This window comes from Emydura macquarii, unplaced genomic scaffold (genome assembly GCF_026122565.2).
Source record: "Emydura macquarii macquarii isolate MOO-44397 ecotype Brisbane River unplaced genomic scaffold, CSIRO-AGI_Emac_v2 contig_2676, whole genome shotgun sequence".
NCBI classification, from domain to species: Eukaryota; Metazoa; Chordata; order Testudines; family Chelidae; genus Emydura; species Emydura macquarii.
In genome coordinates, this window is record NW_027132813.1 from 8074624 (window position 1) to 8094974 (window position 20351).

Below are 20351 nucleotides of genomic sequence, written 5' to 3' on the forward strand. Positions count from 1 at the left end.
GGAGATTCAGAGGCTCTGGCGCCCAAAAGACTTAAAGCTGACAAGAAAACAAAGCATGTTGTCAGCCTGTCCACCTCTAAAGCCTCCATGGAATATGGACCATCCACGAGTCCACCAGACCCAATACCATGCACTCCGGTATGCATTGACTCCCACATAGGAATTCTTGAGACCTGTGGAGGGCTCTGCTCACAAGGAAGGGGAGGTTACTTACTGTAGCTGATGCTTCTTTGAGATGTGTGGTCCCTATCTGGATTCCATCTTGGGATGCACATGCGCGCCATACAACAGAGCCGGAACTGTTGACCCGCATGCACGTCTTGCATTGCCCACGGGGTGCGTCCAAGGTCTTATATGTCTGCACGGGTCGACATCCCCTTAGTTTCCTCTTACTCTTAGGCATTGAGTGTGGAGTGTGCTCTGATATGAGGTGGAAGCTGAACTGATCAGAATGAGTAGCATTACTTTATTCAACGAACGTTCCAGTGGGAGATATGCTGGGAAGAAAGTGCACACCTCTTGCAGCGGTCCGCTATCGCCACAAAGAGTTTTGGCAAGTTTCTGAAGGGGCGAGTGCATTGTAGGTAAAAGATTAGCGCCTGTCTGACATCGAGGAAGTGTAGGGTCCTCTCCCTGGTAGAGGAATGTGGCTTAGAGTAAAAAAACAAGGAGGTGAATAACCTGGTTTGAGGTGAAATTGGGAGGCTACTTTATGGAGAAAATTGGGGTGAAGCCTCAGTGATACTTTGTCCCTGTGAAAGATGGTAAAAGGAGGGTCTGCCATCATGACCGCTAGTTCACTAACTCCCCGAGCTGAGGTAATATCTGATACGTTTCTGTGCTTTAGGCATGCTGAACCTGCCTTTGAAGTACCCAAGTCATTTCTTCTGAAGTAGTTCTGATGTGCTTTTGCCCATGATATATTGGGTTAACAGAGGTTTAGTAGCCTAACATTTGGCTGGGAGTTAGGAGACCAGGGTTCTAATCCAAGTCACTGTGCAAGTCTTTTAGCCATTCTTTGCCTCAGTTTCCCCATCTGTAACATGGGATCAGTAATGTTTACCTATCTGTGTAAAATGTTTTGAGATCTGCACTATATAATTAATACAGAACCAAAAGCAGGCACTTTGCAATACAGGTAAGACCTGGTCTCTGCTCTGAAGGTCTCCTTTAATGTTAGACATGATGCAACAAAGTAAGTGGGATGTTTAACAAACTAGTAGTGGGAAGTTTTATAAGAAAGCAGAATGGGCATCAGTAAGATTACATGATTTATTCAACAAAGGCTCGTATACAGCATGGTACAATAAATAATTATTTTAAAATAAAACTAAATGTCACAGTGTGTGTGTAATATTATCTATTATTTGTGTCGTATATAGATAGTTAAAAACATCTGCATCATGCCCCGTAGAAAGGATGATAATGGCAAACTGATTGCTCAGTGGACACAAAGTGGAAGTGATAGGGAGATGGTTGGAGATCTGTTGTGTCTTCAGTTATAGTGGTATTTCTTCCTTGGTGTAGCATTTGCATGGTAAGGGTTCTGTTGGGTCCATTTCTAAGTTGGATTTGAATTGAGCAGTGGTGTGCAGGCACTCTTCATTTATGGCCTTTCCACTGATACAGACCTGGTCATACTTATTGCACTTATGGACAGCCTTCATCTTTTTTGGTTTCTTGCTCAACTATTCTGCTCTGAGACAACCAACAAAATAAAAACAGCAACTGCAAATAAATTACAGTGCTGGCAGAACTTAACTTAAATGTCACGTCGAGTGCACTGGCACCTATTTTTATATCAGTTCTAGACTAACGAAGTTTGCTTGATCAAATCTAAAAAGAATGTTGTCTGGTCTGAAGCTGCTGTGTGAGAGGATATTTGGAATCATGCAGTGTTCTAAAAATTAGTACTAATGCACAGATACAGTAGTAAAACTCTTTTAACAACATTTGTCTAAATAAGTGGATTGATTTGATCAGGCATAGCGATAGAAGGGTTGGGTCCTTTTGTCAATGTCCCCCTTTAATTGCTAATCCACAATTGCTTTTAAAACTGCATTCAAATACGTAGCTATACCCAGTTTAACCAAATGTCTGTTGATCTCCCAGGTTTGTACTTTGCTGTGGGTTCTCCAGATCTGGAATGCCATGAAGAGCCATCAGCCTCTTGCAAAGGCTATTTCTAGCTGGCACTCAGAGCACTGACTAGTTACTTGTAAAGGGGCTGTGTTAATTGCAGTACAGTCCCTGCAAAGCTTTCCCCATCCTCTAAAATGCAGTAAAAGGACTCCTGATTTAACTGACTTCTGATATTTTTTCTGATATATATTGGTATGCACTCCCACCTCCCAAGACAGTCAGTAAATTAGTGTTGTAGTTGAGGCCTGCTCTGAGTCAAATTTTAAACTAGTTTTTTGCAACCATTATAGTTATTGTACAGTGTATTACAGTTGGTAGGTCAAAGATGATGTAGTGATGAATATTCTGCAAAAGTATGCAACAACAGAAAAACACAATGAATGAAACCCTGTTTTGACTTGGAAAAGATCAAGCATGTGTATCCTAATCTCATTGAAATCAGATTTTATCCTTTTACCCATTCTGTTTTAGAATCCTGGATTAATATTTCTTCAAATGAATGTTATTTTGCTTTTACAGGTCTTTGCTGTAATCCAGAGATAGAAAGAAAACAGAAAGTGATTAGGAAATATTGACCTGTTAGCCTTAAAATAGCCTGTATTTGCTAATGAATCTTTGTGAATTCTGCCATGATTTTGAGTTTTCAATTGTACTCTGAAGCTCTAATCAGTGGTAATTGTCATGGAAACTGACCATTGCAGTGTCTGTATTTATCTTGTTCTCAAAAATATTTCTTGTAGGTAATAACCTTGATGCTATCCATGACATAACCGTGGCATACCCTCAAAACATTCCTCAAACAGAGAAGCACCTTCTGAATGGAAACTTCCCGAAGGAGATACATTTTCACGTCCAGAGGTATCCAGTACAGACTCTACCAGCTTCCAGGGAAGAGCTGCAGCTCTGGTGCCAAAAGCGTTGGGAAGAGAAAGAAGAGAGACTCCAGTTGTTCTATGAAGGTGAAAAGTACTTTGATGTAACAGGGCGAAGCATAATTCCACCTTGTAAATCTGAGCTCAGGGTCCTTGTAGTTAAATGCATCTCACTTCTGTACTGGACGTTGTTCACACTAGCTGCGTTTGTGTTGCTGTACTTGTACAGCTTTGTGCGATGGTATTGTGTGACCATGGTTGTCATGTTTGTTGTGCAACAAAAAATATTTGGTGGGTTGGAAATAGTTGAACTTGCATGTCATCGTTATTTTAATAAACAACAGAATGGATATGGCAGGAAAACAGAATAACAAGTCGAGTGTTTTTATGAGAGAGGGAGGTAATGGATGTTTTTGAGATTTATCACAGACTTTGTAAGCAGGGAAGCATTTTTGCATGAGAATTGTAAGTCTTTTCTTACTACTGCTATTATTTGTTGAAGACATTTTGCACTTATTCTATGAAAAAGAAAAAAACTAGTTATTGCTATGTGTGAAAATGATAGTTTTTATCTTTGAATGTAATTTTTATATTGCTCTTGCAAGCAGTTAGCATTGTACTGTACTATGAAATAACTTGCTGGATTATTTACCAATCATTAGGATGTTAATAAATGTAATGTACACTGAACTTTTTAAAACTGCAGAGCCAAACTGTCCAGCTAAGGGAGACAGATCTGTGATTCCTGTACAATCACATTGGCATAAACTAAGCACCAGACTTGCTCATTTAGTGACTAACGTGTGTGCGCACACGCATGCTGTCCTAACATTTTCACATTTATCTTAAACCCTTTCCCACACACTTCCCCCAACATGACTGAGCATACTGCTACCCAACCTGTCCTAGCTAAAGAAGTGAGAAACTAGATGTGGATTCTAAGTTGGGGGTCTCATGTTGTGGTGCAGATTGGAGCCGAGTGGATGACCTTATCTGACTCTAAATTTATTTTTTTGCAACACCTACATTGCTAGGTTTTTCTCCCCCACTATGCTGTACTGCTATCACGTATGTAATTGCCCTTATCTGTGGGAGACTTGCACGTACTGTAGTACTTAGAGCTGGTCATTCTGCTGAAGCAAATTCAGCTGTGTGCATGTTATATTTGCGAGACATCTGTCAGGTGTTGGTAATTTCTCCCTATAGAAGAAACTCGTCTGAAAACAACACATTTTTTTTTATTATTATTTGAAGCTGCTATTATGGTTTTTAAAATGTTTCCTTAATCATTTTAATCTTTAATGTCTACAGTAGGAAGACTGCTTTTTCTGTATGCACATTAGTGTGACCCTCTAAAATTCAGCCAAGACAATAGTTGGTTATCTATAGCTACATGGTAAGAGAAGTGTTTCAGCCTGTCACAACACAGGAAAATCCAGCTGCGCTATTTCTCTTCACAAACACAATATTCTTCTTGACTGCCCAATCATATCATTCCTCTTCCACTCAGACCACTTCTCTGCACAGTCTTTCACTTGTTAGATCTCCCATTGAAAATGTATCCAAGTCCCTCTTCTTTTATGTGATATTGCTGGAAAGTCAGAGAAATCAAAGGTTATAAGCCTTTCAAACCCTTACAAGGTGCTGTATTTTTCTGATGTGATTTGTTCCTTGTCACATAATAGGAATAGCATTCATGGCAGCAAAGTATATGGAATAAACAATTCCAGTGCTTAAATTCCTCTGCTTGGCTCTGGCAGTCAGTCTCAAAACAGTGTATTGCTTTGTGTGTATAACACTGCCACAGAATACCCTTTACTTACTAAACTCTTTCTTCTTGCTGCACAAAAGACTTCTGCAGATGCTTGTGCAATATCAAGGTAGTCTGCTTCACTATGCAGAGTTATATTACTTTGAAATATAGATATGTGGAATGAAAAGTTTGTCATGTACAAACTTGAACCTCTCAAATATTGGTTCATCATTGCAGACAAATCAGTTTTCTTTCAAATCTCACTACTAGGCATGTTCTTCAATGTGTTTGAATCTAGGGCCATTGTTGGATGAAATCGCCTATCTATATTTAACTGTCCCTTCCAAGGTGACAGCTGTTTTTAATCCCTGCTCATAGTGACTAATTAGTTATTATGCACAAGTACTTGAAGCCATCTGTTTTACTTCATGAATTTTTTAAAACCCTTTTTCTTTTCTAAAAATTACTTCTAATTCAGGGTTATGTCTCTTAACAAACTTCCTCTTGTTATATTTAGAAATGCATGAATAAATAGCTTGATGGATGGCATTGCATTGTCATGAATGCAGCAGAAATGGAAGCACTTTCTGCACTGGGGGGAATGTTTTTAATGTAGTTCTACTATTGCAAAAATATGGTCCTGTTTACATTTACATACCATAGTTTTCTTTAAGATAACGCTCAATTTTGGTTCAACTCCCTGCACTTCCAGCTATTTCACATCCTGCAATGGGAAAAAAAATCTTTTTTTGTCTAATTTAAAGGTGACCTAAAACGGTCACCAAGGTTCGGGCTCTTCATTCACACCTGTAATAACAATGATTGGCCTGCTCTTTGAGCCGTAATGCAGGGCCTGAGTGAGGACTGCAGGACGCAGACTTCATATCACTAACATACAGACCAGGTGCATTCCTTTCTGCTCTTACATGAACTTTGGCCTGTCATAAAGTGAATCGGAAACCTAAGATGGAGTCTTGTTCGTTCAGTAAAGAACAAATTTTTGCTGTATTTTTTAAGTCCATGATGTTAAAGAGTTGGAATCTTGAACAGTTATTTACATAAAACTGTAATGGATAGTGACCTTTAAAAGGATGCTATATATTCCATTGAGGCCAAATTTGTAATATACCCTTAATGTGGGAAACATCCTCCAAATTGTAACCTGAACTTCTCTCTCTTTCATGTGTTCACCATAGCCACAAGTTCAGTGGCGTGTAAATACTACATGTTAGGATTGCCTGACCCAACAATGCAGGGCAGCACAAGTTAAGTAAAAACCCCGCTTCTCACAAGCAGAATTGATGTCATTACTGAGGCTGATGTACAAACATGGAAATTAACCCAAAAGCTGCATTTATTTTCAGATCAATTAGAGACATAAGAAGAAGAAAAATGTTTGGAGCACATATAATAAAAAAGGAGAAAGTTGACGGGAGGCAGGAGACACCTTACTCAATAGATCTGATCAGAAAATGGGGGAAACACTTTGGGAAAGTGTTCATTTTTCCCTTTTTATTGAAATTTCACTTTTACCTGATCAACTTCCAAGAGACTGTTTTTTATTCCCCCTTGTTTGTTTAGTTGAAACTCCACACATAAAAAGTGCTAGATCACTCTCTTTTCAGCATCTCTTTCCTTTGAAATGTTTCCATTGCTGCTGGTTTGGAAGGCTCTGGGAATCAAACACACTGATCTTTCAAGGAAAGCATATTGGCAGCAAAGTGGCCTTTCACTTCATTAGCACAATTTCTCAGAGCTACTGTTCTCTCTACTCCCAATAGCTATGCCCTTGTGTGTTTTACAGTCACTGTACTGGGTTAACATGTCTGTTAGATCACACATTTCTTGAGATAAATGATGTGCTTAACTTGCCTTTAAGGATGCTGTTCATTTTCCTTATTCAAATGTTCCCTTATCAGAATTGTGGGTAGCTTTCTTTTTGCTCAGACAGAAGGTTGAACTGCTCAGACTGCATTTGTCACCAAATCTTTGCATCAGACTGAGACATTCATCTTTTTTGTGTTGAACGTTCATAATACAGGAACAATGGGTCTATAAGGTGTTGTGTTGCTCTTACTAAATGTAGTCTGTAGTTCTGTGCATTACACCAATCTCAATTGTTTCCAAAAAGGAATCTGTTTTTTATAGCTTCATTTTATAAGTACGTTGTATGAAAACAAACACTGAGATACAACAAATTTACAGAATAGCCTTAGTTTTCAAAGTCCACCATTACGTTAGACTGTTTTAGCCATGTATCTGTTACATTCTGTATAGCAACAATAAATTCTTAGAGCATTTACATGTTTCATTTCAATGTTTTCTTGGGCATAATATCAGTTCTATTGTGTGAAAGTATTCCACATTCATCTATAAGGAATAAGCCTCTCCATTCCTACAGCCTTTTATTAATGGCAAGTGATTGCTTATTAAGGGACTCAGTCAACAGGGTATGGCTGTTGGGATATTTCATTATATTCTTCTTCAGTTAATAAATATGAAGCTGGGCAGAGATGTGATCTCACCTAGAATCTTCCTTTTCACTTGTTGTGTCAACCCGACACAAATATATACAAAGCACCCAACAAGCACAGCTCCAATTTTTGAATTTTGTTCCCAAGACTGAGACAGCAGCTGTGGTCTGGAAGAGCATGCTGGGTATTGGCATACAGATAAGCATCCCATTTTAGATGTATCCTATGCATGAGAATTCAGTGTGTTTTCACTATGGGATGTTAAAAGGGTCCGTGTTATTGTTACCAATAGCATTAGGGACCAAAAAAAAGTCTGATAAAAGGTTCTAAATTTCTTTTAAAAGCTATTTTTAATTAGTTTTAACTCTTAAATTAATTAACCAATTTACCTGTAAATTCTCAGAAAATTAATTCAAAGAGTAAGCGCTTGAGGTGGATACTGTGTTCTTTATATGAAACAAAAGGGGTCGAATCTCTGCTTTAAGCGCAAAACTCATTCTTAATTGCAATCATGACTGACAATTCCACAGTAGAGGAGTCCTGCCCTCCATATCGCCTCCCCCCCCCTTCCGCTCCCCAAGTAGCCATATATCAGATAGAAAGTGGAAGTGAACGGGTACCCTCCTAGCTATTTTAAAAACAGGTATAAAATCTCATGATTTAGGATTTTTTGACAAGTTCAGAGCATTCAAATAACTCAACAAAAACAATTGCTGCTACACTGTTGAAAGGGTTGTCTCATCTGAAAAGATATTGCTATCTCCCTTCCAGTCTAGCAGTTAGGATCCAGTTTCAAATAACATCTTGGGTACTGTAGATTATCTGCTTCATTTGACATTCAAGAAAATTGATGTAGCCATAGGTACCATTTTCCACAGCCCCAAACCCTTTTTACTTTTTAAAATTCCTTACTGCCAATTCAGTAGCAAATGAATCTTTTAATCCCCAAGAGCATCAGCTCTGACGGAAACTGGTTAGGTGAGAAGTGTTTTCCAGGATAAAGATGAATTTTAGAGTTTGGTCTCTGTGCACAGGAGTTTTTTGCTTTCCAAAGGGGGATGAAAAAATTGGTTCTCATTTGTTGCCTAACCTCAGGTAGATGCAAGAGCTACTGATAGCTGAACTCCTACAAAGATTACGGTTCGTGGGCGTCCACATCAATCTCCATCTTGGTTGGAAAGATTGCCTAGACTGGCAGGAGTTGCAGGATTAACAATCTGCTGAGACTGACAACTGCCCTGTATTTAAGTATCAACAGCTAACGGGACTTCAGTAACATTTTTTTAATTAAACAAAAAACTTTGCCACAGCATAAAATATGAAAAAGGAAACTGACCCTTTACGTATTGCAAGGCATGCGAATCATAGAATATTAGAGTTGGAAGGGACCTCAGGAGGTCATCTAGTCCAACCCCCTGCTCAAAGCAGGACTAACCTCAGCTATATCTTCCCAGCCAGGGCTTTGTCAAGCCTCAGCTTAAAAATCTCTAAAGATGGAGACTCCACCACCTCCCTAGGTAACCCCTTCCAGTGCTTCACCACCCTCCTAGTGAAAAACTTTTTCCTAATGTCCAACCTAGACCTCCCGCCCTGCAACTTGAGACCATTGCTCCTTGTTCTGTCATCTGCCACCACCGAGAACAGCCTAGCCCCATCCTCCCTGGAACCCCCTTTCAGGTAGTTAAAGGCCGCTATCAAATCCCCCCTCATTCTTCTCTTTTGCAGACTAAACAAGCCCAGTTCCCTCAGCCTCTCCTCATAAGTCCTGTGCTCCAGCCCCCTAATCATTTTTGTTGCCCTCCGCTGGACTCTCTCCAACTTGTCTACATCCTTTTTGTAGTGGGGGGCCCAAAACTGGACACAATATTCTAAATGCAGCCTCACCAATGCTGAATAGAGGGGAACAATCACTTCCCGTGACCTGCTGGCAATGCCCCTCCTAATGCAGCCCAGTATGCTGTTAGCCTTCTTGACAACCAGGGCACTTCTGACTCATATCCAGCTTTTTATCCACTGTTACCCCCAGATCCTTTTCTGCAGAGCTGCTGCCTAGCTCGTCGGTCCCCAGTCTATAGCTGTGCATGGGATTCTTCCTTCTTAAGTGGAGAACTCTGCACTTTTCTTTGTTGAACCTCATTAGATTTCTTACCTGAAGGATCTCTTACCTGTTCTTTTCATTCCTCACTGCTAGCTCAGAATTGTTCCCTACAGTTATGTTCCTGAGTGCATTGCACTCTTGTTTTAAATGATCCAAGAATGGAATTCCCACAATTTCCATTGGGAGACTGTTCCACAGCCTAATTAATTTCATATTTAGTAAAATTTTACTAATAATCAGCCTAAATTTTCCTTTTTAAATAGAAATATAATCCTTGGCCCTACTTTGTAATAGTTTTTACTATGCCAAGTGATTCTTTTCTCGCCTTTGGTCAAGTAGCTATAGACGGTTACGTTTCTCCTTCATCAAGCTATACATATAGAGGTGCTGTTATTGAAATCACTGTCAAAACTCGCAGTGACTTCAGTAGGAGTTGGGGATAGGCCCTTAATTTTTAAATATATTTATTCATAAATAGGGCTGTCAATTAATCGCAGTTAATGCATGCAATGAACACAAAACAAATTAACTTGATATTTAAAAGGCTGTGATTAATCACCATGTTAATCACACTGTTAAACAATAATAGAATAGCAATCTAAATTTATTATAAATATTTGTGAATGTTTTTCTACATTTTAAAATATATTGATTTCAATTACAACATAGAATACAAAGTGTACAGTGCTCACTTTGTATTATTTTATTACAAATATTTTCACTGTAAAAAAGATAAACAAAAGAAATATTAAATTTCAATTCACCTCATACAAGTCCACTCAGTCCTACTTCTTGTTCAGCCAATCACTAAGACAAACAAGTTTGTTTACATTTACGGGAGATAATGTTGCCTGCTGCTTTTTTACAATGTCACCGGAAAGTGAGAACAGGCATTCACATGGCACTGTTGTAGCAGCGTTGCTATGTATTTACATGCCAAATATGTTAAACATTCATATGCCCCTTCATGCCTTGGTTTGTAGGCTCTAAAGTTTTACATTTGTAAATTGCATTTTCATAGTAAAGTGATTGCGCTACAGGACTTGCATGAGGTGAATTGAAAAATACTATTTCTTTTGTTTATCTTTTTTACAGTGCAGTATTCTAGAAGCAAGTTCACCAGAACCAGTGCAAGAGGGGCTATCTGACCCACCCAGGGTGTAATACTGTGCATGGGAGTTGTGGGCAAATGCTAACAGGCCTGGGACTCCTAAAACAAGGATTGCTCACAGACACAGCAGCGGGAGGTGAATTAACTTTCTTCTATTCCTGCCCTGAATGCTGCCAAAGTATGTGTCAGGTTAGTGGGAGCAGATCCTGAGCTGGAGGAAAGAGAAAACTTGTGGAGAGATCAGTGCTGAGTGCAACATTTCTGGTGACCAGAACCTGTGGGCCTGAGTTACCATCCTATTTTGTCTGTCAAGAGGAGGAGAATAGGTCAAGAGTAAGCTTCCCCTGGTCTGCAAGAAGGAGAACTAACCCCTTGGTCTTTTAGGCCCAGGCAAGACAAAAGCTCACCCCTGTCCCAGCTTCCATTCTCCATCCCCTACCCATCAAAGGGTGAGAAAAGATGCCTTGCTCCAATTTGTCTCCATGGACAAGAATACATGGGGGGGAGGGGGAGGGAGAAGATGGATGGAGCAGGGAGTGAGATGCATTGTGGAGTTAGAAGGAGAAAGCACAAGCGACACTACCTGCCATGTTCTTCAGTGACTGGACTCTGGAATAACAGCCTGAATTATTTTGTTGCCCTTACCTGCCTGCAGTGGTTCCTGTCCTTCAGTCACTTTCCCTGCAGATCAGCCAGTAAGAGGAATGCTTGATGATGAGCAAAAAATACTATGTGGGTTAGAAAAATTATTAACAAAATGAAATAAACATACAATATTTAGAGCTACTGAAAAAACAGTGTGAGGAGAAGGTGGATGAGATAATCAGCTGCAGGGGAAGATGAAAGGAGTCTAATTCTGCATCTGGCCTTGGTCTTGGCTGTGGCTTTTCTTCTTCTTTTTCAGCCCCAAATTTCATTGGCCTCTTTAGAGGAAGAGAGCTGTAGCAGACTGAGCACAGGCCTTCAGGCCTGCAGAACCACCCAAATTCTAATCCCAGTTCTGCAATTGACTGTGTGGCATTGGACAAGCCACTTCGATCCTGCTTCAACAACACACTTAAACATATGCATTCTGTTAAGTATGTGCTTTAATGTTTTGCTGAATAGGGATGGACTTTAACCTGTGCTTAAAATAAAGCACTTGCTTAATTGAGGCCTTAATCTCTCTTCCTCAATTCCACCATCATTAAAATGGGGACAATACCAATTCCAGAAGGGTGGTGTGAGAATTAATTAAAATGTTTGAATGCAGTGAAGTTCAGGTAAGGATTAGAATTGTTTGTCATGGCAGTTCAATTTTTAGGCCTAACAATCGAGGCAATGTCCCTTTATATTTGTTCCTTTTATCCAACCTCTTTTATGGGGTTGAGAGGAATAAACTTTAGCCCATTACACTGTTCATATGTGACTTGGAAACAATCTTTAAGCTGCAATATTATTAGCAAGATCTGGAAAGAAAATGTCAACAGGAGAGGAGGCAGGGGGCCATGCTATTCTACTCAATGGAGACAAAGACAAAGTGCTTCATAATTTAGTAGGTCTCCACACAAACAATGGCCAGACTGGGTGTCTGATAGGAAAGGCAAGTTACAATAATGTATTGACAATTAATAGTGTAAATGACCGATAAAGGCAGCACCTTGGCTGGTCATAGTTAATTATCCATGTACATTTGTGTAGCAAGATTTTAAAAAATGTCATTGGAAGATTAACTGCACCTAACTTCCCCTTGAAATCTCAGCTGTGGTTTCATCTCTCAATGACTGGGCAAGAGTACAGCAGTTGTATGAAGTATACAGGCTAATGCTGAACGTCAGGAAACCACCAGACTGGAAAAAAGTGACTTCTGCTGTACAAAGGTCACTCCATGATTACACCCTGGTAAGAACTGTTGGTGGCCCAGTGCAATTTGAGTTTTGGGGCCTAGCATAGCTTAAGTTGCTTGCTGGACCATTCTGGCCTCAGCAGCCTGATACCTTCCCGTTGGCAGAGACAAATAGGAATACTGAGTAAAACCTTGCAGATGTCTCAGTTTCTGCATACCACAGCACATGATAAGACAAAATACATAACATGTATCTTGCAGCTGCACATAGATAATGGGGATGGGGATGGGGATGGGAAATATAAGTTATCTTGAATGGCTGGGAGTACATTTTTCCACTGCCGAAGGGGCTTTTTTTTTTTAATCACCCTCCTATTACCAGATGTTGTTTTGACGATCCCAATTATTACGATGAGAATGGAATGTAGTTAAAAGTGAGAACCCAATGTAGGTGATAGAATATATAATAATTAATAGAAAGATAATTAGATGAAAGTTGGGTATAGCGAGGTATAAAAAGTCATCACTCGGACAAAGGGGTGTGCTCCATCAACACCTGATTCCACGGGAGGTGCTGCCGGTCGGACCAGAGGATCCACTGACTCCCTAGCAGGGCCTCTGAAGAAAGCTGTTCCTGTATACAGCCTTCTGAGTGACTGCTTAGCTCTCCAGGTTTAGTGAGTATGATATATTGTAGTTAATTTTAGGTTTTGTATTCAACTAGCATATCTATAGAAAACCTTGCACAGTAAGCCTTATTTTCCACTTTTTAAAAATAGTTCCAGAGGCGTAGCCGTGTTAGTCTGTATACAGCAAAAACAACGAGAGAGTCTGAGAGTTAAAGTGCCACAGAACTCTCGTTTTTTCTTAAAAATAGTTTCCCTCGCCGTGTTGCTACATGAAAGACCCATGTAAATAACGGAGGAAACTAACTAGTCACGAAGTAACAAACTGAAAAACAGAAATATGTATCTTTCCCTTTAACCTCTTTTCCCTTCCATTAATAAATAGGATTTGGATTTCATTTGGTGTCTCCCCACCAAATTAGTGAGATTTGATTGGGGTTGCTCTTTGGGTTTTGTATAGCAAATACACTTTTATTTCTATAGATATATAGCCTATGGCTTTGAACTAGGCAACATAGTATAGCGCAGGGATCTCTGAATCTCAGCCTTGGACACATTTGAGTTGTGGTGCAATAACCCTTCAAACAGCTATTTAATTGCTGTATCTGCTTGGGAGAGCTTTTTTGTTAAAACTTCAGCATAACATGTCTTACCTAAAGATCTGTTTCAAAGCCAAGGCAGAGAGACATGTCAACATCCTCCTCCTTTCCTGTGAAGGTAGGTAGGGGAGAAGCCCAGCTTCTCAATCAAGTCAAGATTCTTCAAGATTAAATCATGGGTTGAAACTCTTACTAATTACGCTGAGGCTGGGATTTCACCTCTAATCTCCAATCCCAAGCAAAATGCTCCTTTAGGAAGCAGTAAATACCAAGAAGGACAACCCTGCCAATCCATTACCTATTACCAGGGTGAACTGATTGAAACAATTTTTACAACTGCTGTCTGCAGCTTAGTCCTTTACTTGTCCCATGTTTTTTTGCTTCTAAAGATCTCTGAAAAGGATTGTGGTGGCTTTGGACCAGCTGCTGGAGATTAGTTGTTTAAGCCGGTGTATCCTTTGAACAAATGACCCGAGCGGCCAGTTAATCATTGCTGAGACCAGGACAGTGACCTCAATTAATCTCCTGTATATAGACAAGCCCGGCATGCAAAACACAGTTTTGCTTGAGGGTGGACCCCAGAATTTGAACCCATGCGTGGAGAGCCTCTGGTCACATTGTATTGTAGCCTTCAGAGGTGATGGTGTTAGCAATAGTTCCTGAGGAGGGTGGGAAGGAGTATTCTCTTCCTTGTGCGCTTGCATCTCAGTAGCAATCCTACAGAGCTATATCTTTTCTTGAGGCCAGCCTCCAGAATAATTTTCTCCCTTTTTTTCTAAGGCACATGTACTCAGATGGACACCTCTAGAGTGGGAGCTTTTCTCTTTGTAATTTGTGTATACGCTGAAGCTCAAACAAGCTAACACAAGACAATAAGAGCGGAAGGCATTTAAAGTTTTACTAGATTTCTAAAAATCTTCTTGAGCCCAAGAATGTAAAATGGGCCCAAAGATCAGCCAGGACCTGTAGCTATTTCCTACGAAATTGTCAACGTATGCTTTTCTTGGGGTGGGGCAGGGTTTATTGAAGAAGGAAGTGGAGTTGGGCTTGCTGCTGCTGAAGGAACTTGTGGTGGACTTGTGGTGAAGCTACGGGACTGAGACTGAGACGATCCAGATTCAATTCCTGACTTCCTGTGTGACCGTGGGCAAGTAACTTTATCTCTTTGTGCCTCCATTCTCAAACAGAAACATTGGGATTATGAGTTTTCCTAGTGCACAGGAGAGTTGGGAGGATAAACGCATCTTTGTGAGGTGCTCAAAGCCTTCAGTGACAGGAGCCCTTTAAGTGCCTGGACAGCTAAGGTTGGGCAGGTATTTTAGGTGATCTCTGTAGTGAATTGTGAGCCTGGGTCAGGGCTCTGAATTCATTGCCTGTATTAAGTGTATTTAACATGAGGGAAAGAAACCCTCAATAGTTGTTGTTGTTGTGAGTTGTTTATATTCCAATAACTCCTAGATACTCCCTTTGGGAAAGCAGTCCCATTATGCTAGGTGCTGTGCAAACACAGAGTAAGAGGCGGACCGTGTCCCAAAGAGCTTCCATTGTAACTGGACAAGACAGAAAAGGAATGTAATAAATCAGCAAAGTGATCTGAGTGATGGACGGAAAACATCCTGCTGCTTCTGTGTCTTCATTGTTTGTTTATGAATTCCTTATTAAACAGTTCCTCAGCCAGATATGTTTGTTCCATTGCTGAAGCTGTCTCTGTGCAGGATAAAGGATCCCTGGCCTACAGTGCTTTTTGTTCTGCTTGTGGTTAATGCTTTGGTACTATTTTTGTTTTAGAGGGAAAGGAGTCCATTTCTGAATTGAGGATTAGTCACTGGGAACTAGATTATCTTTTTTAACCTCTTCAGCAAAGCTGTGTCATAGCTAACTGTGATCTCATAAGGATCTAAGGGAAAACCTGACCTCAGGACTGTTCTGACATCACAGTCAGCCAATATACTGTATGAGGGTAATAAAGAACAATGAACAAGCAAAGGGAAAGTGTGCTATTTTTTTCAGTCTTAACATTACAGGTGGTGAGTTCAGCAGCTCTTACAAGCTACGCAGGCTTGAGTCTGGTCACTGCTTGGATGGAGTTCGCTAAGTGAAAATCCGGGATGCTGCAGAAAGTGGTGTTGGTGGCCCCAAAAGAGGCAATATTCCCTCTAAATCAGTATGAAAAAAGTTCCCCAGAGTAGTGTTAGGGAGCAATTGTGGTGCTGTCTTTCGGGGAACGCCTACACTGCAATCACCAGGTGTGACTGTAGCTTGTGTATACCTGAGCTATCTGTAATCTAGCTAGATCATGTCCTGGACCAATGAAGCTGCGGCAGTATGAGTTTCAGCATAGGCTAGTTCTGTGAATATTATCCAGGGTTCCCAGTGGGGTGGTACAGCCAGATTCTAAGCCACTGAGGTTGCGCATTTGTGCTGTAACGCAGCTGAAAATGCCCCAGAGAGAATTCCCCTGGCGTAAGGGAAGTCTCTGAGTCATCTGTGCCACTTCCAGGACCTGCGCCTCTGGCCCCATCTCCCTCAGCACTGAGGATAGATGGGGATGGCAGAGCTCCTCTCCATCAATCCTCCACTGGCGTAGAGTCCAAGCCCTTCACCATTAGTATAACTTAGAGCTGTTTGGCAACAGCTCTACACAGAGTCGGGGTAGGGCTGGGCCTTGGAATTTGGGGCACAACTTTTCCCTCCACCTCTCTGGTACAGAGGAGAGAGAGTGTGCCCCACAGACTAAATAGACAGACTAGATTGTTAGTGCCAAGAGTCTTCAAAATCAGTCAAACTGTTACACTCTTTAGGTGGCTGGGAGATAGTTTTCTTTGAAGGAGGCTTCAAAGTGTTACTTTCCTGTCTCTGTCACTCGCTGTATGACCTGGGACCTCAGCTTCACCATTGGGGGTAATGATACTTCCCTACTTCACAGTGCATTTGTGAGGTTTGCTGGCTTAATGTCAGTAAAGCATTTTGAGATCCTTAGACAGAAAGTGTTATAGAGGCAGGCAGTATCTTTCTGGTGCTAGCTGTGTATTTTACGCTTGTCCAAGCCACTCAGTTTGCCTATGTGTTTGTAAATTATTACAGCTCTCCTTTAATTTTAGCTGCATTTAAAAACAGGAAGTGAAATCTTTGCCTAGCAGAACTAGACGAGACGGGTAGATAGAGAAATTGTATTCCCAAACTCTGGAGAAAGCATTTCACCGAGGCATGTGGGGAACCCTAAATATGTAAATAAATAAATGCTCAATATTGTCCCTGTATGACACTCAAACTGCAGTGTTTCCATTTTCCATCTTGCTGTCAGTCACCCACTTCAATCAATCAGCTCATAGAACGCATGGTCCCATTCCAGAATGAGCTCTACTGCGCATGCACAGAGCAGAAAGATTACTGTGATGGAGTACTTCCCGAGATGCCAAATTTACTGAGTCATTAATTAGGTAAATATGACAGGGAGTCATAGAAAGTGTAAGGTATTCAAAAACGAGTGAGGCACCACTTCATACCCTTGGCATAGATACTTTCCATTTATATTCCCCTGTATGTTGCATAGAGTACAGATCGAAAGTCAAATATCCAGCAATTGGGAAAATGTTAGTGTCTCAAATTGAATCAGTATAATGGAGAATTTAAAAATGGGATTATCTCCCAGAAGGACATTACCTAGTGCTGTAGAGCAGGGGACTAAAAGTCAGGACAACTCTGTATTCTGTTCCCATCTCTGGTTCTGATTTGTTTTGGGGTCATGGAGAGGTCACGTAGGTGCTCAGCACTGCTGAAAAATGAGGCTCTTAACCTCTCTGTGCTTTATTTTGCCCTTTTATGAATTGAGGATCACACGTTCCTTACATGAATGTTGTGAGTTTAATCAGTGTTCATAGACATTTGTAAGCAGGGTCTGAATGAGCTCTTCTTTGACATCTAGTGATGAGCGGGGGGAAAGGACTTCAGGAGCTGACCCTGTTTGCAAAGGCAAACCCACCCTGCCTAGCTGCTCAGCATCATGGGGCTGCTTTGCCCAAGTGATCACTATTGGCTGGTGCTGGATCACAAGTAACTTTGTTGTTGGGGGCAGGGCTACTAAAGGGTTGTTATCCTTGTTGTGAGAATCAAGGGCAGCAGAACTGTGCTTGGCATATCCTGATTGAGGGACTCATCCTCAACTAAACTGCACTCGCTAGGCAGGGAACATGGGTGCCAAACCCAGTGGAGCTGAGAGAGGGTGGTGTGGGCCCTGCCTAAGGGTCCTAGACACCATTTTACCCTTTCTCTCTCCACTGTGTAAGAACAGTGCTGATTAAGACTCAATTGAGAGTCTTGTTGCAGACCCACAGATTTGAAATCACTGATAACCAGGTCTAAGCATTAGACCTGCGTGGGGACAGTATCTCTGATGCAAGAGACTGTCCAGTCTGCACTAGCAGTGATGGTCCTCCACCAACAGCTGAAATCAATGAGCGCTGTGTTAAGTGGTGGGACCTCAAGACATCCCAGAGCAATGAGCAGCTGGCAGAGGGAAGCAGCAAGCAGTTGGTGGAGCAGCAAGTGGACAGCGGAGCAGCGGTGAGCATACGGTGGGGCGGAGCAAACCGGCAGACGCCAGAGCAAGCGGCCAGATAGCAAAGCAAACAAGGTGCCTTTCCCCCCACCACCACAGGATGGGAGGTGAACTCCGCAGATGCAGCTCTGAACTCTGGGTCTTCACTGACCAAGGAGAACAACTGTGTGTGGGGTACGGTGAAGGGAGGGGCACGTTAAAGGAACTTCTGGTTGCTGGACTTAAGAACCTGAGGCAAAAGGATACTGCCCAATGAACTCTGGGGTGGGTGTTTTGCTCATGATTTTATGCTTATGGATCCTGCTTGTGGCGTTTTCCCCAGTTAATGCCAGGTTACTTTCCCTCTTTCATTAAAAATTTATTTTCTACACTGAGACTCTGCTTGCGAGAGTGGAAGTATTGCCTGTAGAGGCACCCCAGCGGTGGTGTGTAATTGTCCCAGGTTACTGGGTGGGGGCTCAAGCCAATTTTGTGTTATATTGTTGAAAAGAAACGCTGAGATATTGAACCCAGCCTTTGTTGCTGCCGATTCCAACTGGCAAAAGGGTTACACATTAAAGAGGAAAAATAGTCTTGTGATTAAGACACTCAGGTCTGGGTTCAATTTCTAGCTCTTGCACACACTTCTTGTATGACCCTGGGCAAGTCAATTAGTCTCTGTGTGCATCAATTCCCCAACTGTCTAGTCCATTTAGATTGCAAGCTCTTTGAGACAGGATGGTCCCTTGCTATTTGTATATCACCTAACATGACAGGACTTGTAGACGCTACTATTATATAAATACTCATAAAAGTACATAAAAGTAGTCATAAAAGTACTCTAAGCTCCTTTGACTATATTTCTATTTAATCTCTAATCAACTTTTCCATTTGGGGAAAGACAGAATCACAGCTCTTTAAAGGTTCTCCAGGGCTAAATTCGATGCAAAGTCCTGTGTACTTTCTGATCTTCTTACAAAACTGTGACTAAGCAAAGCAAGGAGGTGATACTGTTACATTGTACAATTCTTGGGGAGGCCCCTAGATAGCAACAGAACTCCCTTCAGTATTATCTTGTTTTCTGAAGACAGTCAGGTTTCCCATCTACTAAGGCCATGGAAGTCTTTAATGTCTCAAACCTACATCAACTGATTGCATGCGTATTTGCAAGAAAAGTACAGGATTTGCCTAATCCCTTAGGAACATAGGATGTGCCATGCTGGATCAGACTGATGGTTCATCTAGTCCAGTATCCTGTCTCTGAAAGTGGCCAGCACCAAAGAAAGGTGTAAGAACTGAAGTATTGTTTTAATAGGTCTACTGGAGATACTGGTATGGTGACTATGTCAGTGTCACAGTGCCTGCTGCTTCGTATCTCAGAGCACATCCTCAGTGGAAAGCCTGTAGGTTGTATTTCTTCACCAGAGCACATACTGCTGAGAAACCTAAATAGAAATGGGAAATGACGTCGTGTTTAGGATGTGGTAGCACTGGGTATGATTAATTTCACTTAGGGACCATGACGGTCTTTGATTCATAACAAACATATAATTCTTTTTAAAAGAATTAGCACCATCTGTGCTCCTTTCTCCTAATGTTGTTGACAGGAAACTCTTCATTTTAGAGCATCCTACATCTTGCTGTGACTTGATTTAGGTAATGGTTTTGGGTGTCTGTCTGTCTACTTACCTCCTTATCCTGTTACATTGAGAATGCCCTATAATCTACAGAAACAAGATGGGTGAGAGAGACAGGCTTTCGAGCTTTTGTCTCTTTCACCAACAGAAGTTGGTCCAATAAAAGAGATTATCTCATCCATCTTGTCTCTCTAATATCCTGGGACCAACATGGCTACAACTACGCAGCATGCTATAATCTACAGTACTTTTGACAGCTGCTCAGACCAGTTGGAAGAAGCCACATGAAGTGAGAAGTCGGATCAGATTGCATTTGAGAAAATACCATAGTATGAAGACTAGTACGGCCTGTTTATCTTGAAAGATGTAAGGCCTGTAAGCCAGTATCTCAGCTTCTGCCAGGCACAGAGATATGATCATATACCAAGAAAATCAAGCAGGAATTTGTCATCCCCTGAGAAATTATAAGGAGGAAGAGTGAGGAGTGCACTGTGACCACATGCAGCCTAATAACAGGAACAGGGATCATCTCAAGGGAGGATGTTGAAACCCACAAAAAGCAATATAGGGGTGAGAAGACAAAACACCCAGGGATCTGGGGAATTACCAGGTGGGAGACATGACACTAGCTGGGATGGAAACAAGTCTTTGCCCAGCCGATTGGCAGAAGGTAAAGC

At 41.3% G+C, this 20351-nt stretch overlaps 1 protein-coding gene across 1 annotated transcript in view; it reads left to right on the top strand.

The window, feature by feature from the left end:
* Positions 1-7061, top strand: part of LCLAT1 (lysocardiolipin acyltransferase 1) — a 101382-nt gene extending 94321 nt beyond the window's left edge. Inside the window, exon 5 of the mRNA XM_067564814.1 lies at positions 2883-7061. Coding sequence (XP_067420915.1) covers positions 2883-3385 — 503 coding nt within the window. The 3' untranslated portion in view covers positions 3386-7061. The remainder of the gene's footprint in view (positions 1-2882) is intronic.
* The last annotated feature ends 13290 nt before the right edge of the window (positions 7062-20351 follow it).